The sequence below is a fragment of the Lampetra planeri genome, unplaced genomic scaffold (assembly GCF_965212315.1).
Source record: "Lampetra planeri unplaced genomic scaffold, kcLamPlan1.2.h2 scaffold_1252, whole genome shotgun sequence".
NCBI lineage: Eukaryota > Metazoa > Chordata > Hyperoartia > Petromyzontiformes > Petromyzontidae > Lampetra > Lampetra planeri.
In genome coordinates, this window is record NW_027613968.1 from 8,412 (window position 1) to 31,357 (window position 22,946).

At 44.0% G+C, this 22,946-nt stretch overlaps 2 protein-coding genes across 2 annotated transcripts; both read left to right on the plus strand.

Annotated features, from left to right (window-relative positions):
* Positions 1–890: 890 nt before the first annotated feature.
* Positions 891–5,498, plus strand: LOC144738998 (BTB/POZ domain-containing protein 17-like). The gene is given in 6 exon segments (XM_078622009.1): positions 891–940; positions 2,458–2,678; positions 3,821–4,106; positions 4,424–5,175; positions 5,178–5,368; positions 5,370–5,498. Coding segments are annotated over 6 exon segments (1,629 nt in total).
* Positions 5,499–6,518: 1,020 nt separating this feature from the next.
* LOC144738999 (dual specificity mitogen-activated protein kinase kinase 6-like) lies at positions 6,519–14,370 on the plus strand. The gene is given in 13 exon segments (XM_078622011.1): positions 6,519–6,537; positions 10,057–10,127; positions 10,290–10,337; positions 10,428–10,541; positions 11,110–11,240; positions 11,313–11,424; positions 11,897–11,948; positions 12,039–12,167; positions 12,472–12,527; positions 12,529–12,543; positions 13,104–13,243; positions 14,028–14,073; positions 14,293–14,370. Coding segments are annotated over 13 exon segments (1,011 nt in total).
* The last annotated feature ends 8,576 nt before the right edge of the window (positions 14,371–22,946 follow it).

The following is a 22,946-nucleotide window of genomic DNA, read 5'->3' on the forward strand; positions in this document are numbered from 1 at the left end:
GCTTGTGTTTTCCCACTGACAACAAAATCCAATCACACAAAATAGATCTTGTTACTGGTCTGATTAAGGCCTTCCTATGAAACCATAACAGCTCTTACAGCCCAATGTTTAATATAATATAATATAATCAAACATTTGCTGAAACGCCGGACTGAACATCTATCTACCGTCTGACACTGTGTTTAAAATAGGGGGTCAATGCAAAGGAGTGAAAAGAAAAAGTTGAGGGAATAAGAGCCAAAGCAGGATGCAGATGATTGTATCCACAATGCACGATGATTACGGTGTCCTGTACTGTGTGAGTACATACTCATCAAATCATTACATGGTTATTATCTATAATATAATAGTAATATTATAATTAATTTCATGATATAATCGTTTAATACTTATTACAGTGCAATTCACTGCCAAGGTGGACTTGGAGGGCCTTGGGGGGGGTTTGCTTTCATTCATCACCCATTTAGAGCGATGCAATAATTTGTCTTTTTCACAGGCGAATTAAGTCTCTGAGAGGAAAGTTATGTATAAATATATTATCTTCACTGATGTCTTCATCGTCACTGGTTTTTGTCGGCAGTTTCAATTCTAAAAGCCAAGGCAGCGTCACCTAATAACTTAACAACAGACACAACCTAAGTATTGCAGCACACGCATATTATTATTTAGAATGCTTTGTCCAAAGAGAAGTTGTAATAGCACTATGCAGAAAAGTATTCTGGATTATTTTTGTATATTTAACACGTGCATGCATTCAATACTGTGTGTACTGTGTAATGCGTTGCAGTTTAGGGGTGGGTTCCCTGAGGGTTCAGCATGAGTAAGGTCATGCAGGACACCTTCTGAAGCTGGCGTTCAGCCTGTATTAAACGTCCTGTTTATACGGCGTGATGGAGCCTCCTGTGGTGCATCGATCCCTCAATGGATCTCGTCCTGAGGGGTACTATACAAATCCAGCAACTTGTCAAAACATATCCCCTTGCATTGTGGTCCCATGGTTCTTAATAGGTGCTGATCACAAAGGAGAAAAACAATGTGACCTCAGTGAAGGACGTGGCTTTTCCAGAGGCATGTGCAGTGGCACGACGGATGGAGAAATGTGTATTTGTACACAGTGAAAACCCTGATGATGGACGCTATAATACAGATGTTAGTTGCGAGTCTTGTAATTGTGCAACCCCCCTTTCTGTGTTGTCTTTTTTTGTTTGGTTTGTCGCAGCGAGCTTCATTAGGGCACCTCAGCAAACCGCTGTCCTCTGAGAACCTGTCAGGTTATTCATAGCAGTGGCTCAGGGTTTCACAGGACGCTCCTGCAGACTGGCTGTGCCCGGGGCTCCACCACAACCCACTTCTCTCTGGGATCATGGCTGTCTTTGTCCATCTCACAGCAGACACGGTACATTTGGAGCCATGTATCCCAATTTAGAATGTTTGTATGAACAGCTCGATTGGCCGATGGTCTAATATAGATTTAATTTTTAATATTAGATCAATATTGGAAGATTTTTACCAGGATCTCAGTATTGACTGACCTATTTCAGACTCACAGATCGATGCTCACAGCTTAGTGAGTAAAAGCATTTTTAGAAACATCTCTTTGAGGTCATCTCCATTATACAGTGAAACTTACATCATGCATGTAAGCTATTCCCTGATGTGTCACTCTCTCCTCTTTTGTGGCTCTTTAGCTCACTTTCATATTGATTACTGCTTGTGGTTCATATTTTCCCCTGCACGCTACTGACCATTAACTCCACATCCTCCTGGAATGTGTCCATATCTTCTTCTATGGTTTATCTGCTCTCACACCTGATGACATTTTCACATCTATGTAATGTTACATTGTAAAATTTACAAAAAACATATATAGGACAAAAATAACACCAACACATGCAAGTTCTCCATATGTGAGGTGATAAATCCTGATTGGCATGTGGATTTAATTATCAACATTAACTTATGTAAATAGATGAGCAGACCCACTACAGATGGAACGATCCTCTCATTAGTTACATAAACATGCTTCCAGAGAAGTAATTATTCTCCAATGAAAAACCAAGGCCATAAATGGATTATAAAGATTTGATCGCCTGCAGCTGATCACACATATTAAAACCTTAATTACTTTTGGATGATAGTCTGAGCGGCAGTCAACTGTAATTAATTTGCTAATTATATGGCACTGGCTCTGTTTAACCTGAACACTTTCTTGTCCAAAGATCAGCTGCATTCTGCATGTCCTGTCATCAAAACATCGACTGTTAACAATGTCCTCCCCCCTGACTTAAACTCAAAAACAACAACACATTAAGCTGAGAACTTGGCTGGCCCGCTGCCGCTGATCAATACCATGTAACATCCAAAAGGGAGAAATTCAAAATCAAAGCTGTAGCTATAGCAACGCCCCTGCCAGATTCCACCAATCAATGGAGTCCGCGGGGTTGTGAGATGCGCCAGGGAAAGGCCAGCGTCCTACATAAAGAGTGTGGGACAGGGAGCCAGGCAGCGCACACGGGACAGCACACCTTTCTGCACGCAACAGCAGCAAGAGGAAGGGTCAGGAGAAGAGAGGCAGGGAATAACAGAAGATATGTTACGCTCATGTGAACAAGGGATCCCTGCCAGGGTCTGTGTGGGCATCTTGTTCTTCTTAATCCACTCTGTCACAGTTAGAGGAGGTAAGGCAACATCTGGAAATAGCGGGTTGATTTTTTTTCTTATCATTGCTTTAAAAGGCTCATCTGGCTTTTGCATCTTTATTTTTCCAATTACATCCACTGTAAGGGAGGCTGTATTGTTCTATTTCAGTCCAGCTTCCCCCATGCTGTCAGTGGGCAGTAGGGCACAGCATGAATGTGTGTCTCGTGCGGAGCCTCGGGGCAGGGGATGGGTATTTATCTATTCCACTCATCTCCTCATCTATCTGTCTGCTGGATGCAGGGAGAGAGAGGCAAGTCCATTTGCTGTCTGGCTTTGTGCCGACTGAATAATGTAGTAAAAGCGCTGAAGAATGGGCTTTCTTACTTCTTGAGGAAGATCTGACTTGAATAGATTTGGAAAAAAAAAAAAAAAACAAGTGAAGGCCGTAGTCCTTCACTTGTCAGATTACATTTCATTTGATATTACTCATGAGCAAAAGACACTATGTTTCAGAAAATGTTTTATCTGATATTTTCAGCTCGGGTTGAGTGGAACAAAACAGTCCTTCCTGATTCATACATCTGACTTCTCTCAGAATGTTTCATGTAACAGATGATTTTTGTTTTACTCCCCCTGGGATTTAAGTATTCTTTCTGCTACAGAATCTATGGATGGTACACAGCTGCCTCAGCGTTCTGGATGTCTAATTGGAAAAAAAGAAAAGGTTACTTTGAAGAGAGGATTGTAGTAGCAAGATGAAAACTGTGAAGTATCCTAGGGAGGCAACTGTGCCCCTCTGTGTCTCATTAAACCCCAGTAGCAGGCCAACAAGGCTGCTGGTGGCTGCTGGTGATGGCAGGGCAAAATGGAAACAGCAGCTTGTCATGCTGTGACTTTTATGTGTGTCTATGTGCCGTTTGTTCTTATATGCTCAAAAAGGCCCACAGAAGCAATTGCTTTTGCAAGACATGATCAGTCGTGGATTGGTCAGACTGAAGCACTTTTCTAAGTTTCTAGATAGAAAATCCCACACCAATTAATTCTGCTGGACAATCTCAAACAAGCAATAAACAAAAAACGCAACGTCTATCAGCATCTGGCCAGTCATGTCAATTTTCTCAGTGTGCACAGGTTTGAGTGTGAGTCCATCATCCACCATCTCCCACTTTCTTTTCTGCAGCTGCCCTGAGACAGGAGGCGGCTTTGGACAGCGGTGCCACCGTGCTGAATCACTCCATGAGTTTGGTGCAGCGCATGGAGACACTGCTGGCCGCTGGGAATGGCAGTGATGTCACTCTCCGTGTGCACACCATCAACACAGACGAGGTGAAGGTGATCCAGGCCCACAGCCTGGTTCTCACTCTACAGAGTGACGTGTTTGAGGAACTGCTGCTCAGCCGCAACAACAGTGCCGTTGTTTTGATGGAGACGCCCGACTGCGCGGCCGTCTTTGACAAGTTTGTCCGGTGAGGGTGACTCAGGTTTTAATGATGTTGTTTCGGTTCATCAGGTTATATCAATAGAAGATATTGCAGTGTTGCTTGTGAGTGTGTTTGTTCCAGTTAAAGGTATTTGGAACGCTCCCCTCTATTTGGAGAAGTGAAAAGATCCGTCTTGTGATATAGATTTTACACAGCACCTGCTTTTGAGGGCAAAAATAGAACAGTGTAGGTCTTTTGGTGACTCCGACAAACTTCATAATACTGTATATTATGTGGAAATACCACTCAGACGACTTCATGCAATTATTCAAGCTTTTTTTTTTATTGTTTTATTTTTGCAGGTATCTGTACTGTGGAGACATTTCCCTGCGGCTTGATCAGGCCATTTCCCTACACAAGCTGGCCAGCAAGTATCATGTGTGGAGTTTGCAGCAAGGTCTGACCCAATATATGACTCATCATCTGTCTAGCGATTCCCCCACTGGTCATGTGGTTGGTTGGTACAACTATGCACTACAAATTGGGGACATGTCCCTGCGGGACAGTTGTCTGCAGTACCTGTCATGGAACTTGTCCTCTGTGCTGCAGAGTGAGGAATGGGGATCCATCAGTGAGGACCTGCTCCTCTCCCTGCTCCAGCGCTCTGATCTAATTTTACAGAGTGAGCTGGAGCTTTATGAGGCCGTGGAGTACTGGATCAGCCAGAACCAGCCTATCAGTGCAACGGTGGAGACAGCCCTGAAGGCTATTCGATATGGCATGATCCCCCCTCAGTATCTCTTCCGTCTACAGAAGCAATCCCCGCTCATGGTTAAGTATTATGAGTCTATTCGTGATCTCCTGTATCTGGCTTTTCAATTCCACTCTGCTTCACCCATCCAACTGGCCAAGTACTTTGATGTCAACTGCAGCATTTTCACTCCCCGCAACTACCTGTCCTCCTCCTGGGGTTCCCCTTGGGTCATCAATAACCCCACTCGTGATGATCGCAGCTTTAGCTTCCAGACCCAGCTTGGGCCCAGTGGCCATGACTCCAGTAAGAGGGTGACATGGAATGCCCTTTTCTCCCCTCGCTGGCTCCCTCTCAGTGCAAGGTAACATACACTGAGCTGGGTGCTATGCAGCCCACTCGCACGGATGGAGGTCGTCCACGCATCATTGTTACACCCGCCACTTCTAGTCCGGACTTTGCTGGTGTGAGTTTCCAGAAGACAGTGATCGTGATGGCAAGACAGCAAGGAAAAGTGGTGGTTCGCCATGTTTACAACTTCCACCAAAGCACAGAAAGAGGCCGGGGATTTCTTGGTGGATGCCGACCTGCAGCGCCGTGCATCAGAGTACCTTATTGACAGCTCCCTCTATCTTCACATTGTTATAAAACCAATATACCATACCCTCCTTGTTGCTAGGAAATAGAGGCAGGAATTTGATGTGACCTTGCCATCAGTTATCCACCCACACCGTCACATGCACATATTCCAAAGTACATTCATATCACTGCATATGTTGATACATCAGGCATGTGATTTCTCAATTATTGATTCGTCTCTGCATTTTCTCTTTCAACTATTTACCAAGAAGATGTGCGATAAAATAACATACTCCAAACCTAACGACTTAGCTGTGATGATCACACAATTGATGGTGGGGTTAACACTATTTTAGGTACATTTCATGTACGATATATTTGTTCTGGTATTGTAGTCGGTTTTCCTTGAATTTATTAGCTGGTTAAAGTCTATGCCTAGACTAGTTTTGGTGCTTTTTATTTTAGGAATGTATTATAATTTTGAATATCTGTTTGTTGTTTACATTGCAAATGGTGTAAATTGAAGTGCAGTCCTATTATCTGTGTTCAGTAGTTTACATGAAACATTTAGACTTCCCCCTCTGCAAATTTTGTTTTGTTTTCTTATTATTATTATTTATTGTTAAATAGCTTCTAGCATTAATAGAAACGTTACAGTTGTGTAATTTTGACCCAGAAAAACACTAATTAAAGAATTTAAAATGTGCGTCAGCATGTGTGGCTTTCAATTGTCGAAACCGTGTATTTCAGGTGAAAGACATACGTTTCCCAGCATGCGTTGCGTGAGGCAGGAAATACGTCATCACGTCGTTGGAGCCTTCAGCTGTCAGACTTTGCCCACCCTAAAAGTGCAGGTTTTGTTAGCAAACTAACTCGAACTCTGTAGCCCGCGCTGACTTTATTCAAAAGTTGTGCATTCGGTCGTGAATCGATACTGGAACGTTCGAGCTGTTGATTGAAGCTCTTCGGTTGCACAGAGACGAACCATCTTGTTTTTACTCGCTGCTAGTTTTGCACGACAAGCCAGTGATCCTGAGCGGTTGTAAGGGTAGATGCAGGGAGGGAGGGAGTAAAAAAAAGGCAAAAGTCTTTGTGCTTCCCTTCCCCCTCATCAAAGCAAAGGGGAAATGTCTCTGTCTAAAGGAGGTAAGTGCTTTTAGCTCCACGCCGCTTCTTTAAATGCATTTACTTACACAACGATGTGCAGTTAGCGGGGAAGAAGTTTAGCTAGCTGTGTTTGAGAAACCTTGCCAGGTGGAAAGCTGCATGTATGAGAGGGGCAAATAGAAGCTAGCCAGCATGTCTCTCTTGTCTCTATCTTGCCAAAATCTACAAACACCCCGGTATCTTAAGTTTTTGTAGATAAATCTGCTATTACAAGGCCCATATATATTTCTAAATGCGGGCTGTTTTTAGCCAAATTGCCTGCTCGTTTTATTTAAGGCGGCGTATTGTTGTTAGCTCACTGAAATTTCACGACCGCACAATACTTCCCAGAAAAGACCACATTGAAGTGAAGTTTCTCTCAGAACGCAGTGGGAACGCAGGTGTTTGTATTTTCGGACTCACATGACTCATCGATGCTTCAGGTCCTTCTTTTTGTTTTTTTTGTTTTTTGCGTGATCGCAAAAAACAAACAAATAATCAAACAAACAAAACCAATTAAGAGCCGCGTCCGTGTAAAGTGATGTATTTCCTGTGCTTCAAAACAGGCGTCACATTGACTTGTATTAAATGGTGATTCTGTAAATACGTTGTTGAATAAGATACACACCTCGGAAAAATGAAGGTCCCTCCTCTGCGACGCAACACACACACACACGGCGTGACATGATGATGTCAATTTACATTTCAAGTTCACCGCTTGTGCTGTTACACAATCATACTAGCGTTTCCATGGACGGGGAGTACACACTGTTTTGAGAGGGCTGTGTAGATTGGCTGCTCAGGCAATCACAGCCTTTGGCCTACCGAGGCATGTTTTGACTTGCAGCACCAATAGCTAGTGCCTCCTCTTTGTTGACACTTCACTGGATGCAAGCAGATACTCTGTAGCTGCTACACAGGTTCTGCACTCCTGAGTGTAATGTGCACCCAAGGCAGGGTCCGATTTGTCAGGAGTGAGGTTTTTTTTTTTTCTTTTACTTTCCTCTTCTACTCCTCTTCTACTCACTCCAAGGCTGGAGTGGATGAAGCCTTTGCAGTTGGTATTGCTGAGGCATGTTTGGATCTTGGGTTCTCCCTAGCAGCCCTGATAGGGCGGGTGGAAGATAATCTGTGCATGAGTCATCATTGTCTGTATATGGACCCACTCTCAGGCTTCCTGATGGTGACTTGCCACACAGCTATTGACACTTTGATCTCCTGCACAATCCTGAAATTCTTGTTCACACTACGTATGTGAAAACTGCACTCTGGATATTTTCCTCTTCACCATTATGGTTAATGACTGGATTTCTGTGGTGCTGCACCAGTTTGCAGAGGCATGAGTATTTGTATAGGACCTTTGTAATATAATACCCCAAATTATATTCTTTTATTACACAAAGCTTCTTTCTTTTACAAAATGTATTTAGCTTTATTGATAGCAAGGCCTCTATTCTGCTTATCAGGTAATCCTTAACCAATTCCTTTATTTTTCTGTGTGGAAGAAAAGTACACCGTTGATAAAATGTAACTGTCTGGACATTATGCTAGCAGTGATAAATTAATTTGTAATTTGTAATTTGAGATATCCTCCAGTGAATTGGGAGCAGGTCTTGTGCAAAAATATTCAGTTATCACAAGTCAGTAATATGAATTAAAGCAATGCAATTGCTTCTGTGGATCAGTCATTTGGTTTAACAATGTTACTGATGATGTCTTCTGTGAAACTGCAGTCTGTGCACCTGCATTTTTAGTTTTCCTGTGCTGCACTCATCTGCTTTGATATCCTGCAGCTGTGGCTGATGTCATGGGACTATTGTGTCCCAAATTCAGGGGGCCAGGCAGGTCTTGCTCTGTGAAGCTAATAGGATGGTGAGCAGTATGGAGGCCAAAAGAAGTGACATCATATTTCCCAAAGAGTCCTGACAGTTGTGTTTTCAGTGGCTGTACCCGTCTGACTGGCTGAGTGTCATCTCCCAGCCATCGAACCGGCCGTAAGGTCACTGCACGCGCACGCCACCTTAAAGGGCCCAAAGCTTTTCAAATACATGAACACCTTAGACAGGTTTGCTCAGCCTTAAAATGACTGTATGTAATGACTGTGTAATGCCCAGTATAAAAAAAAGATTGTGTTTCTTCTTCTTTTTTTTTTTTGCCCTGCAGCAGGAGGTTGTTAAATATCCAACAGCTTAAAAACAGCTTTGGCATGTCAGTTGTTTTTGCACTGCACCACTGTGCAACCCTGCTTCTCTTCCACGGAACAAAAGGCTGACTTATTTGTCAGGTCATTGGAAGGCATTGAGTGCCCTTAACTTTATCCTTCGCAGAGGAAACGCAAAATCTATTTTTAACGGTGCAATGTGTGAGTAAATCACACTTCAATCTCCTTGCTACCCCATGAGACTACTATATTCTGTCTGATACTGCAGAGCTATTTCAGGCCTCAGCAGCCCAAAATGAAGCTTTTCAGGTGTTTTAAGCCTGAAATCATTGTCAAATTGAAATTTTCTTCCAGTTTTGTGTAACCAAAGGGGATTTACCGAAGCATACTTCCTCCAAACTATGACTCATTGAATTGCACCTACAACCCTACGGTACTTACCAATATTAGTGTAAAACCAACAAGTTGCATTTGTTTAAATAGCTATCTAATAGTTGCATCGTCTGTCAGAAGGCGGGTTTGGAGGGTGGGGGGGTGGGGTTGGTTTGGGGTAATTACGCAGACTGGCTCGAGCCTGCATGCAGCTGGAACAGGAAATAACCAGCCTGTTCTTCACTGTTTCTCATCTTGTCCCAGTAGAGGAAAACCTGGCCAAGTCCAAGCACACACAGATAAAGGTCAAGAAAAGTGTTTTCTTTCTTTTTTTGTTGTTGTTTCGGTTGACCTTGCAGCAGCAGCAGCAAACAGACTGAATTGCATGCCGAAGAGTGGCTGTTTTTCCTGTGTATTACCGGGTAGTTGTGTCATTCTGGCAGCAACTTGCAGCCCCTTATGGGAAGTCCCAGAGGCTGCTGGTAAACCGTGTTTATGAATGAACTGCTGTCAGTGATCCAATGCAGGAAGCTGCCAGAGCTGCACAGATTACTTTTCAACATACTGGGGGGTGGGGGTTGATAATGGAGGAAATAAAAAAAAATGTTAGCATTGGTCTCAATTAATAACAAAATAGAAAAAAGGCTGGATTCACCTCCTTCATGTTAATTAGTCGTAGATCACCCTCTTCTGATTGAAGTGCCAATTACATTATAGGTTGAATCACACACTACAATAATGTTGTAACTTTGGAAACAATCTGGGTCCCTACCAGTACAGAAGAACTCTACTATGACCTGGCATCTCGACACAATTCCTGCTTCGCTCTCAAAGCAGGGTGGCTCATAGTTAGTTTTCTCTGTTGTGGAACGTGATCTTTGTGATGGTCTGAAGAGTGACTAAGTCCCTCTTACTGCTGTATTGATCACTGTGGATACATCCTGCAGCGGAGATGCAAATCGTGTGCTCACATCTTGTTTCTCCAGGGAAGAAGAAGAACCCCGGGCTGAAGCTGGCCAAAGAAGTGTTTGCACAGCCCCCACCTGCAGTTCGCAGCGTAAGCAACAACCTGAATTATATCTGCACCAAGTTAGTCTTCTAGATCGATCGAAGAATATGCACAACTTGTCTAATAGTGTGTTTTAGGCTTCTAGCAAGACATTGAAAGGAAATACATACTGCCTTTTTTAAAAATCTCTGCCGTAAATGTGATTTCAGGCCCCCTCGAGATCTCGACTCTAAAGCTTGCGTCACAATTGGAGACCAGGTAGTTGGTCGACTCTGTGCTCCTCTGAGACCCGCTGCTCTCCATTTTTTCAAAGTCCGATTTACTAAAATGTCTCTCCCTGCTGTCCAGAACTTTGTGGTGAAGGCAGATGACTTGGAGCAGATTGCAGAACTGGGGAGGGGAGCGTACGGGGTAGTGGACAAGATGAGACACGTGCCCAGCGGTGTGATCATGGCTGTAAAGGTACGCTGAGAACAGGCTAATCAATGTCCCTGGTTTGTCCTCTCTGTAAATACACTGTGTTAAAATACAGCTCATCGATGAATGACGTGTGAGCTCGACGTGCAGACAATAGGATCAGATTTACTGGATGTTACAGTGTTGTGAAGGTGAAAGTTCACCTGTCATGTGACATTAGGTTTGGTTGTGAATTGCTCCTTTACTGTCTGAGCAGCTGGCGTCAGTCTGAATTTGAACGCAATCACAGTGAATGTGTTGTTGCAAGTCAATTTGTATTCTTTCAGTTCAGTCAACATTTGAATAAATTGGACATTCGGGGAGCAGACTTTCCTGTATGATTCTAATCTGATTTGTATCCAACAAGTCAAGCTAACTGTAAAACCAAAAGGAGGAAATAATGTCTTAACTCAGGGAAAACTACACAGGTCATGAATGTCCAACAAGCGACACACACACACACATCTGCAGTTAGTTCACTCCCTCCTTATCCTCCAAAATACTCACCGGCCATTTCAGAGAGAATTCGTAGATCATTGCTTTCAGCACAGTGAACTAATGCTTGTGCTTGCAGAGGATTCGAGCCACAGTCAACACGCTGGAGCAGAAGAGGCTTCTGATGGACCTGGACATCTCGATGAGGACGGTGGACTGTTTCTACACTGTGACCTTTTATGGCGCCCTCTTCAGAGAGGTGGAGGTCTCGTAGGCCAGTCGTGTATTAATGATGCAGTTCTCTGCCAAGCACGCGTTAACACTGGCTTTGTTGTCAGGGAGATGTTGGATCTGTATGGAGCTGATGGACACGTCATTGGATAAATTCTATAAGAAGGTTATTGAGAAAGGCACAACCATCCCTGAGGACATCTTGGGCAAGATCACAGTAGCGGTATGTGCCATCCTATGTATTATACTCTGTGAAACAATCGTGTGAAAACACAACCAGCTGTTCATTCTCTGGAAACATCACAGTTACAAATGGGCATCATGTGACTAAATTAGCCACATTATTTCCATTTCATTGATATAAATGTGACAACAATAAACGGATACTTTCTACATATTTCTGGATCACTGTATTCGGGGTTTATATGGAATTCAAAACACTGGAAAGTCATGAAATAATGAGATTTGATGAAGGCAGAAGGTTTTTTTTGAAAAGTCAAATGTCGACGGAGAAAATGTGGTTTATTTAAAATCGATGGGGGGGGGGTCTCTTGGATTTTTGCCCACGATGCCTCAGCTAGAGTAGTAACATTTTCATTGTGGACTTGTATTCAGCAATTTATCATCTGCAGCACCCATTTCTCCCTGCTCATTCATTCATTCATTCTTCTCATTTTGCTGGTGTCTCTCCTCAGATTGTAAAGGCGTTAGAGCACCTGCACAGGAACCTGTCAGTGATACACAGAGGTAACCTGCCCAACGCTCCTGGCTGCTCAGCGTCCCCCTGATGTTTATGGCGCTCTTCTTCATCGTTCTTCCAATAACTCTTCCTTGCAGATGTGAAACCCTCCAACGTTCTTATCAACACTCAGGGTCAAGTGAAAATGTGCGACTTTGGCATCAGTGGCCACCTGGTGGACTCTGTCGCCAAAACAATGGATGCAGGCTGCAAGCCCTACATGGCGGGTAAGAGAGAGGGGAGAGATTCCTGTGGGGGTGGGAGAAGATTTAGAACAGAAGAAGTCATCACATTAGAAAACATTTCAGAATCTAGACCCCATTAATAAAACCATGGGTGCCGTTGAAACACTAAAATCGTACTTGAATGAGGACTCAGGAGGACAGCGTACACATGTATTCCTTTTCTCATTTCTTTTGAGTGTTTTTAATTTACTGATGAATCCTGACCGAGGTTCAAATATACAAATAATTTATAGTAATAATATATAATGATATAGTTATTCACTTCATTTCCTTTGCAGCCTGAGAGGATCAACCCCCGACCTCAACCAGAAAGGCTACAGTGTGAAGTCAGACATATGGAGTCCTCGGTATCACAATGGTAAGTGTGAAAACACTCTATCCAGCTGTGTACAGATTGGAGTCAAATGACTTTACCTACCAACACACAGTCTCAACAGTGGGATATATCAATCTGTTTTTCCAGTTAGCGTGTTCTCGCTCAAGCTGCAATTCACGGTGTAGTTAAGTGACTAAAACACACCACACAACCATGTTTTTAGCTCTATCCGGAGCTTATTTGAGATAATGCTCACACTGATGGTAAACATCAAAATGTAAATATTAGCTTGGTGTTACGTCATAGCTTTTTTCCTCTTTTCTTTCCTGTTTTTTTTTTCCTTTTCTCCTGTGCTTTGTGTTGGTGAGCATTTTGACTTCTTCTTCTTTCTGTCATGAATGTATCCATGTCTTTTTCAGCAGCGCAGCGCTTTGTCGGGGAATGCTAACCAACAGACTAACCTACTTAGAAATGGTGAAATATATAGAAAACTGAATTTTTGCCATTTTGCAACTATGGCACCAAATTATGACCAAAATCCAACATGGAGTCAGAAAGTTGTTCCACATTCTGTGTCTTAAACTGCCTTTTGTGACTCTTAGATTGAGTTGGCCATTTTGAAGTTCCCTTACGACTCGTGGGGCACCCCGTTCCAGCAGCTCAAGCAGGTGGTGGATGAGCCGTCTCCACAGCTGCCCGCTGACCGTTTCTCACCAGAGTTTGTAGACTTCATCTCTCAGTGGTGAGCCCTCATACTTGTGCATGCACAAACCAATACTCATCCACATTCGCTGATAGTAATATGTCCAAACGCCCAGTAGGGGTCAGTATTTCCTCTACATTTGTCATTTATTCACCTGCTTAGATAGATAGAAAGGACATATACTTTATTCATCTCCAAGAAAAATTCACATTTCCAGCAGCATGACCGGTATAAGAATCAGAACCCAGGAAGCAAAAACACACACAAATAGGGTCATCTTTTTTTTCATCTGTTACGGGTCTCGTACGTCGGCCCGTGTTCCCCCGTCTTATTTTTCAGTGTGACATACATGAATGAACCTACCCAAAAACACAAACACACAGCTCTGATTGTCCACATCCAAGCTTTGTTTACTAAGCATTTGATATAGATTATAACAAAATGGACCAGAATGATGCACTGAAGTCATGTAAATGTGATTGTGACAGTGTATTCACACCGAATCAGCCTCAGGTCAGCTGGGAACCGTCAGGTTGCAGGTGAGTCAGTTTAAATTTGTCCTCAAACTGGACGCTGATGGATCTCGGCTTGCTCCTCATTCTGTTTGTCCAGCCCCAACGTATGGAGAGGATTTGTTTTCTGCTGCGTTTAGGAACATGAGTGTTAACAATGATCGAAGCATGAGAGGGACATGTCTGTTAGTTACTCACCACCAACAACAAAAAAAGTACAGGGCCCAGTTTCTGTGGACTTTGGATGGGTGTACAGGGTACTAGTACTAACAAGTACATTAAACCACTGCTGTATTTTCTTCTTGTTCCAGCTTAAGAAAGAAGCCAAATGAAAGACCAGCTTACACAGAATTAATGGTGAGTTGTGTTTTTCTTCTTTTCTCACACATTGCCAGTATCGGTCTGCTTGTTCTGTGAAGCTGTTTCATGCATTCTTGCTCGTGTCCACATGAGGTCAGTCTCACCCAGTCAAACCCCCCCCCCCAGACTGGGGCTTTGTGTGTACTTCACAACCAGCTCAGGTATTGTTCAGCCCTCCATGTGTCTCTAACATTTCACTCCCTCCTTCTCGTGCAGAAACACCCTTTTTTCACCTTGCATGACTCCAAAGACACAGACGTGGCCAGTTTTGTCAAGGTCATCCTGGATGACTGAGGAGCTCCCTCTGGGCCCCGCCCCCTCCGAGAGGTGGGGACCGCTCTGTAAAACGAACCAATGACCTGCCGTTTTTTTTTTTTTTAAAAAAGCAAAGAAAACAACAACCACCCACTGGAATGACAGACTCTCATGCACCCACCAACTGACAGGAGCACTGGAGCAGGAGAGTGGCGGTAAAAGGAACTCATGTTCAAAACTGGAGACTCCTCCGAGCGCTCTGCGTGTGCCGATGTCAACATGGAAAATATGAACTGAGATTGATTTGTTTTCCCACCCGATGATCTCTCTCTCTCTCTCTCCCCTCCCCACTACAAACAGAGCCAGCCAATTGCATCTGCAAACCTTTAAACGTGTATGTTGTGTATTGATCGCTCGTTGTATGTTTTTCCTCATTCTCCAGAGTTTTGATACTGTATACGGTCGACAAGTGTGAATGATACCGGACTGGAGCCTGATCGGTCAGGTCGCATCGGGTCCACCTGCACGACCACGTTCTGGCCTGGGCGAGGTGGTGGGTGGGGAGAAAGACTGAGAGGGAAACACGGCGGACAGGGAGAAAGGTCAAAGGTCACATTGTCAGGGAAGCGCTGCCAATCCTTCCTGGATGTGTTGGCGGGGGCGTCATCTGAACCTGGTTTGATCTGTGACCTGTCAGTGCTCCTCGTCTCTCTCGAGTGCGACAGTCGTATCCGGCGCTGCCGTCGATACTACCCGAAGTGTTCAGGGGACACCTAATCAATCTCTTAGCTGCTCTTTCTGTGTGCCATCTTATGAAATCACTCTCATGAAATTACTGCATTAATTGTTTTTTTGGACTCTGGCCTGTGTTGTTTTATTTTGGCAGAATTCAAAAATACCTTTGTTTCTGCTTCCTGCATCCTGGAGCATCTAGTCTTCTCATATGAGGCACTTATGTTTTTGTTTGTCTGGTTGTTTGTTTTCCCAGCGATGCCTTCGACATACAGTCTGTTCGGGGAAATAATTTATGTATTGAAGATGTAAATACTATCGCTCTCTTTTTTTTTTTTTTAATGTATCATGGCACTGTCGTTACTCTGCAGTGTAGGTGAGTGGTAGAGTGGTTGATAGTTCCTTTTAATGCAGTGTGACACGCACACACACACATACAAAAACACACACAAATTGTCACAGGGCCAGCTGACTGTCGTTCACCTGTTTTGGACTGACGTGCCGTCAAGCCGCTCAGGTTTCTGTGCGTCTCTTTGTGAGGAGACGACGGTCGTGCTTTTCCTTGAGCGCTGGATCGAGCGTCTTTCTTCAGCTGAGGCGCAGCAGCGATCTCTTATTTCTGACCGTACTATGCAGAGTCTCGTTCCCCCTCGGACACTCCCCAAGAGACCTCTGCCATGTGGTCGTTTCCCCACTCCAAGTGTTCAGAGACTGCGATGACGGTGTCGGTGACATTGATGTCAATAGTGTTCATGCCTCTGTTGATGGCGAGCTCCCATCGCCTCGGGTTTACACTGTAGTGCGACCTTTATCAGACGTCAGTGAGTATTTATGATTGTGAATAATAAGGGAAAGCTAGCAACACCTCGTTTTTCCTCTTTATTTTTAGTCGGCCGTCTTGGGAATGGCCGTTCCCTTGGTGTGTAAAGGTGAGTTTTTACGCTGATCACAGTGAGAATGGAACACTTGCTCTACCTCTTACTCCTTCACTCTTTGCCACCGTTTCATTTGGTGGGACTGACAAACTTGAACTATGGAAAGACAAAAAAATAAAGGCTTTATTGTTCAGAAGAGCTTTGATGTGTTGATTGCAGAGTGAAACCTCCAACGACAAACTGGCAACTTAGTGTGTTTGTGTCCTGTTTTTTGTCACATCCACATGCGCCAGCCTGCCTCCTTGAAGCTCTCATTCATGTCACCAACAGTTCCACTCAGGACCCAGGATCAAGATGCTCCAGTCTGATTCGGTCCTTACCCGAGGCTCCGTTTGACCTGCAGCCTGTCAGCCAGCCCATCCCACTCTGCATGTGATACTGTAAGAAAGGTGTTGTGGGATGGAAACAGTACACCTGGCCTCATGCAGTCCGTGTCATATAACTTAAACCTGCTTCCTGGTTGGACACAAACCCAGATAAACTTGAATAATCCACTCACTTCCAATTTTGCCAGCGGTCTTTGCTCCAAAATTTGATCAACAGGGGTTAAAGGTCAGAACTGTTTCCTGTGCGAGAAGTTTTCAAATCAAGGGTTATGTCACCGTGTGCCTTTTGCTTATAATATCAAAGTTTTCATTTACCGTAAACATCCTTACGTAAGCACGCAGACCTGAATGGGCACTTCTCAGCTTGTCGTGATTCTTGACAACGTGTGATGAATAGAATTCATTTGGATGGCTCTTTCTGAGTGCCTTTGCCACAAATGTTGACAGCAGCCTGGATAACAAAAGCTCACTTTGAGCAGACTACTCCGCACTGAGTGTTCTTCTCAAAGACTGATGACTTCATGCCAGGGTGAGGAAACTCAATGACAGCACACTGCAGGCAGTGGTCGAGTGTTGTACACAGGAGTAAACCACTTTTTTTTTTTTTTTTTTTAGGAAACAAGGCTCTTGTTGAGATCTTACGTAATGATGCTCAAAAGATTGTGGTGTGTGAGGAAAATAGCCAGCATCCACTTGAATTACTGTCCCAGCTCAATTCATTATGGACTGTGATGCAGAAGTGAATAACAAGGTCGCTGAACTGAACTGGGTGTTTTAGGAACTTGGCAGGGTGGCAGTGAAATCACATGGAGTACAAAAATGTCATCTTGTACAAGGCAAAAAAAAATCTAAATCAGCTGTCAATATTGGATCTAGTCTTCTGGTCAGATAGTTTCATCACCAAATGATGTTGTGACATTAACTTTTAACAGTGGTCCCAATTGTCAACTGATGAAAGCAATACCCCATTCAGACTGCAGAGGTAAGAGGAATGGTTTGATCCCAGCTTCATTTTAAAATATTTTGTTATTTTATTGGAATTCGTGTTCTTCGATTCATTTTGTCATATTGGTACTTGGTCTACTGACGTACATTAATTACCTTTCCTTTTTTTTTTTTCCCTGTGCTGCAGGTAACATGAAGATCAACAGGTCCAGACGAGACATTGTAAGTAAGTAAGTAAGTAAGTGTGCACTCCATTGTCATGAGCTCCTTCATCTTCTGCCAGATCTCACGATCTCCTGACCTGCTCACGTCCTGGAGATGGTGTCGCTCATTAGAGTGACGCAAACACACAATGTTTGCCACAATTATCCCGCTGATGACAGCGACGCGCCCATTCTAGTAGTCATGCATTGTGATATTCAAATGAACAGAGTGGGGAGGATGTGGGGAAATTCAGGACATCCGTCCTCCTTCTGAACACATTTCCGCTGGCCTTGGATCCTACAAGCAGGAGATGATTTTGTTTTGACATTGTCCCTTTTCAGGCCGGACGTGAAGTCGTGCCCTGTGGTGGGAGTTTAAAATGGGGTCCGTTTTCTGACGAGGTTGAAAGAGCCTTTATGAAACTGGATCTTGCGAGGCCCTGGGCTGACACAGCACAACCTTATGCAACATGTACTGTACGTTGGATCCTGTTGCACTTTCAGTATGAGAGAAGTGGGGGGAGGGAAGGTGTGTTGACATGTCACTGACGGAGCAGCCTCCGAATTAGAAGGTGTCTGATCTCACCAATTTACACGCAAACATACGCATGTTGTAGAACAACAACAACAACAACAACAAAAAACAGTCATGTCACACAGTTGTCATAGCTCACATTCTGGAAAACAAAGAAGATACACAACCATCATCAGGATGAGGATGTCAGTCGTTTCAAATCTTCCAATACAAAGATGTGGTTTAGAGGAGGTGCTGACATTGTTCTAGTGCTGGATTTAAACTGCCCCCTTTTCCATGAAAAGCCTTGGAGGGAGTTCTGTGCTCTGTGGAATCAAAGGATCGGGCGACAAAGCGGACGGTGGGTGCGTGAATAAATGTCCCACAGAGAAGAATGTCTGAATGTACACGATGAGACAATTACATAATTACACGTACACAGATACTCTATCTGGGAACGTCTACTGTTGCATTACACATCGTCTCGGACTTCCTCAGCGAGTTGCTGAGCAGCGTGACAAGTGATGCCGTGTTATAAAATGAGCATCGCATGTCAAACGTTGAACGAGCTTTGACCGAGGAGCCTTGAAGGACAGTGTGCTTCGACGTGACGAGGACGTTGACGACAGATCTCAGAGCAGATTACACACTAACACGCGGTCCTCCAGCAGTCATCAGTTAGTAAAGGTCGAACCAGTCGTTCACCTTCCCAGTAGCCGTGCCCCTCCAGTGTTCCAGTCTGCTGACAGACTCAGACTTTTTAAACTACTTCTAAGAGCTTGTTGCTTCCGCAGGCCAGAGAGAGACCGTACAGGACTGGGATCGTCTCAGCTGGTGGAACATGTTCCTCAGTGTGGAGTTTGTATCGTTTTCACAAGTACTGTACATTCAACTTACATTTAATAGGTTACTATTTAATAGGTTTTTTGTTTTCTTAACATGTCAAAGTGAATCAATGAAATATGTTTACTTCAGTTACGTGCCGTAATAACAACAACAACAACAACCACAGCTGGATACATCAGCTCTTTGCAAGAGTGGTCTCTGTCAAAGTGAAACCGCATTAGCATTCAAACCCATTTCACAGAATCAGAATCAAAGTACTCTATTTATTTTAGATAGAAATTTGTAAGAAAGTAAATACAGAGCAAGTATAAAAAAGGTTACAAAATAAAAGCTAAATAGTCATAGGTAATGTAAAGGTACTGAGATAAACAGATAATAAAAATAAAAATATATGTGCACATCTAGATCAAATATACAGCAATGTGTATATATATGTGCATCCTTTCCTGTATCCAACCTATATGTGTATAGGTTGTCATTTTCATTCTTAGGTCTTATTGGTCATGCACGCTCCATCATATTTGGTCAACATTCTGTTCTTTTGCTATTGAAACACACAAAAACAGGTTTAAAGAGCCCCTCAAACTGCCACGGTGGAAAAGGGAGCAAGTGTCAAGCAGGATTGATGAATCATGAGGTCAAAGCGTGAGAGGCGACCTGTCTGCTGGTTGTGTGTGAACAAGCAGGAGTCAGCGTATTGAATCAAATATTTGCCCCGTTGAAGAGCCGATGATAGGCTCTTCTGTGTCTCCTCACCGACACAAAGGAAACACGTAAAACGTCATGTCTCAGCTGTTGTTTCTGTTTCTGCTAAAATAAACCGGCAGCGGTAATCTAACATCCATGTAAGAGAGCGGCAGGTTTGAAATGCAGTCGGACGTTCCTCAAGTGGAGTTCAAGTGATCAGATGATGGCTCCTCATGGGAAGTAAAATAGGCTCGAGCCACCATATAGAGTATGGAACAGTAATGGACTATAATTATATGTCAGTAACTTTAACGACGGATTTCTGTTTCAACATTCTCAAGACGCTGCTCCCTGACCGATGAGGGCATGTGTTGTTTACTGCATGATTTGGAACATTTGCACTATTTTAAAATGTGGGACAGTCGAAGAAGGTGAAATGTAATATCGCCACATTCGTTGCCAGAGAGGAAGTGCTGTGGTCCGATGTCAACAGTGGAACAGCTGCACCGAGGCAACCCACCCTGTTCTGTTGAATCACGGCCGACGGCAGCGCCCCCGAAATCTGCTGCCACAGTATTCATTTCATAGTTTGTAACCACTTCAGTGTTGCAACGAGTTCTCCAGCCATATCATTCCTTTGTTGTACCTCACGTCTCCCATTCCCCTGATTACATAAATGTGTTCCTGTGTTTTCATCGATGACTTGTAGCATTACTGACGAGCATCTATTGATCTCGTTGTGGCGGGCAGCTGGACAAATGAGCAGCGAGCCATGTCACACAACTCACACTCCTAATCACATCACCGGATTAGTGCTCAAACACGACCACCCTAACTGATGTGGAAGAAAATGGTAATGGTAAGGGTTTCATAACCAGTGGTTGGCCAACTTCATTTTCACTTTGTTTTCTAATGACACCATCATTCACCGGGCCAGGGCCAGGGTTCAGTCTGAGCAGGTTTTCTCCAGCCTCTGGACACCTGTTACTGTGAACACCCCAGTGAGGTCTGTAGATGAGTGTTTTCCTTGTTGCCACCACATGGTTTTAGAGGATAGCGGAGGGGAGGAGAATCAAAGAGAATCCCACCCTAACCCAGTCTGTTTTCCTGAAGGCCTGAAGGAGAGCCGATGCATTCAGCCAGCTGGCCTCATGGAAACAACGCTCGTCCCCAGCGAGAAAGAGTGTAGAGAGATGCTTCTCATCAAGGCTCCCTCTGTTGATGCAAAACAAGCAGCTCTAAAAAAGAACCGCACTGCTGAGGCTTTGTTTTATATATAAACCTCTTCCAGCCTTTGAAATGTCAGACACTTTCACTCCTTTCCACTAAGGATTTACACTCTTACCATGCTTTTGCATCATACTGTCACAAGATACTGAAAATAGGTCAGATGGACTTTGTATTCCTGTAAGAAACCAATGTCTGTTCCTCAACTCTGGACAAATGATGGTGTAGGCTGGAGAGTCGGTAGATGGTGTCAGAGTCAGTAGACGCTCCAGCATCACAGTGCCAGAGGCAGGTGCACAGTATATTGAGGATCAAGTTCCATGCTGGAAACGTGGAAGTTCTTTCTTTCCAATGATATGATTTACTGGCAGGAGCAGGGCCAGTGCAGCTCCAGAGGTCCAGTTCACTGGGGAGTGATTAGTGTCTGTATCCCTCAACATGCCCCATTCACTTTTTTTAGTGATGGAAAGTAATTCTCCCTCGTGAGCGGGATGAGGAATTTTTCCTGAAATAGACCTGGCGAAACATTTGACTGTAGCCCAGGTTATTTTCCAAGTCTGCCGATATTTAAATGACATAAATAATCCTGGCTTTGGGGAAAGAGATGATGCATGCGCTGTGTTTCCCTTTCGCTAGTTCGTGCAAGATGCTGGGACCGGGTTGAAACCGCTTTTAAATTCTTATCAAAGGAACAAAGTAAGGAAACCCTTAACTCTGAGGGTTTAAAGCATTCCCTTACTAACATCCCTAGTACCTGGTTTCCTCAGATCGTTTTTTTTTTTTGACAGTCACAGTGTTGTTTTGCAGTTGTGCATATATTTTCACCACTGCGCTGAATTGACTATTTTGTTTTCCAAAGAAAACGACCTTCAGCTTCTTCCTCTTGTTGTTTTCTCCTTGGTGTCCACACTGTTGATGCTAACTAACAATGACAATAATGTGCTTTGGCTGACGATGATGCGAGTGGAGCATAACCGTGGTAACTGAAGTGCACATGTGCTTCATTACAATTACCAAAGCCTTCGTCTAAACACTTAGGTAATACTTCCCTTAAACCAAGATCGTTTTCTCCCATGGAAACAATAAAGTAACCGTCACCTTTGGCAAGATGTTTTGCTAAATGGCCAAAGTTCAGTTTGAGAGGTAGAGTAGGCAGCCTGGTTTGAGACGAGCTCTGTCACGCAGCTTGACTCTTAAGCACCAAGTCCTCAGGAAGCTCGCGGAAGTGACAACGAAAGTCTAAAGATCAGAACACAACATCGATTACCTGAGCCCGGCAGGTGTAACCCTGCGCCCTGGACGTCTTCAAGTGGCGGCCGCTCCTCTCCTGTTACCTGTTCCTCTCGTCGGACATGGAAAAACTTGTGCCCTGTTTTCAGCGCTCCAGTAGACGTCTACCATTACACTCCAGGGTCCGGTACACCTCTTTAATTAGCCCTCACTGGAGAGCAGGTCTTTGTTAGCACCGAATGCCTCACTGTTGTACAGCGACCGTACTTCACTGATGCCATTGTAAATAGACAGATATCATGAATACTGCAGCTGTTTTCAAAATGAAGGCGCGTTTTGTTCATTCAAGGTTAAAACATCATATGTGATGCATGCCGATGCCTTTATGTGCTGGGTTCTTTTAATGTGAAAGGAATCGGAGAATGATCATCTACAGGGAGAGATGTGACGTGACGTTCTGTCTGTGGTTCACTGGCACCATGGGAAACTCAGCATCAGCATTCCACAGCCGGATGGCAGAAAGAGCCACCGCCGCAGTAAACACCCACCTGGGAGGTCGATGGGAGGAGATAATCTCACCTACAGAAAGAAGGAGAGACGATATTGACCATCTGCTTCATCTGGAGCGGATTTGATTGGCTCGACACCGCGGTGTAGAGCGCCGGGATGATTAGGTCTCCCTGGTGTCCCATTCCACTGGGTGCCAGGCTCAATGTCACCACTGATTGGATCCTCTAATCTTGTTCAGCACAAATTAAAATCCAAAGTGCAGGGGAGGGAGCATTGTGCCCTGATTTTCTATGTGTGTGTGTGTGTGTGTGTGTGTGTGTGTGTTGCTGTGGCCAGTGCTTATTCACTCCTGTGATTAACTTGGAGAGCTCCCCTGAGGACGAACAGGACCACGAGCTTCAATAATTCTCGTCTGTACTTGCAAATGCAGCGTTAAAGCTGCAGAAAAAAAAGGAAAACA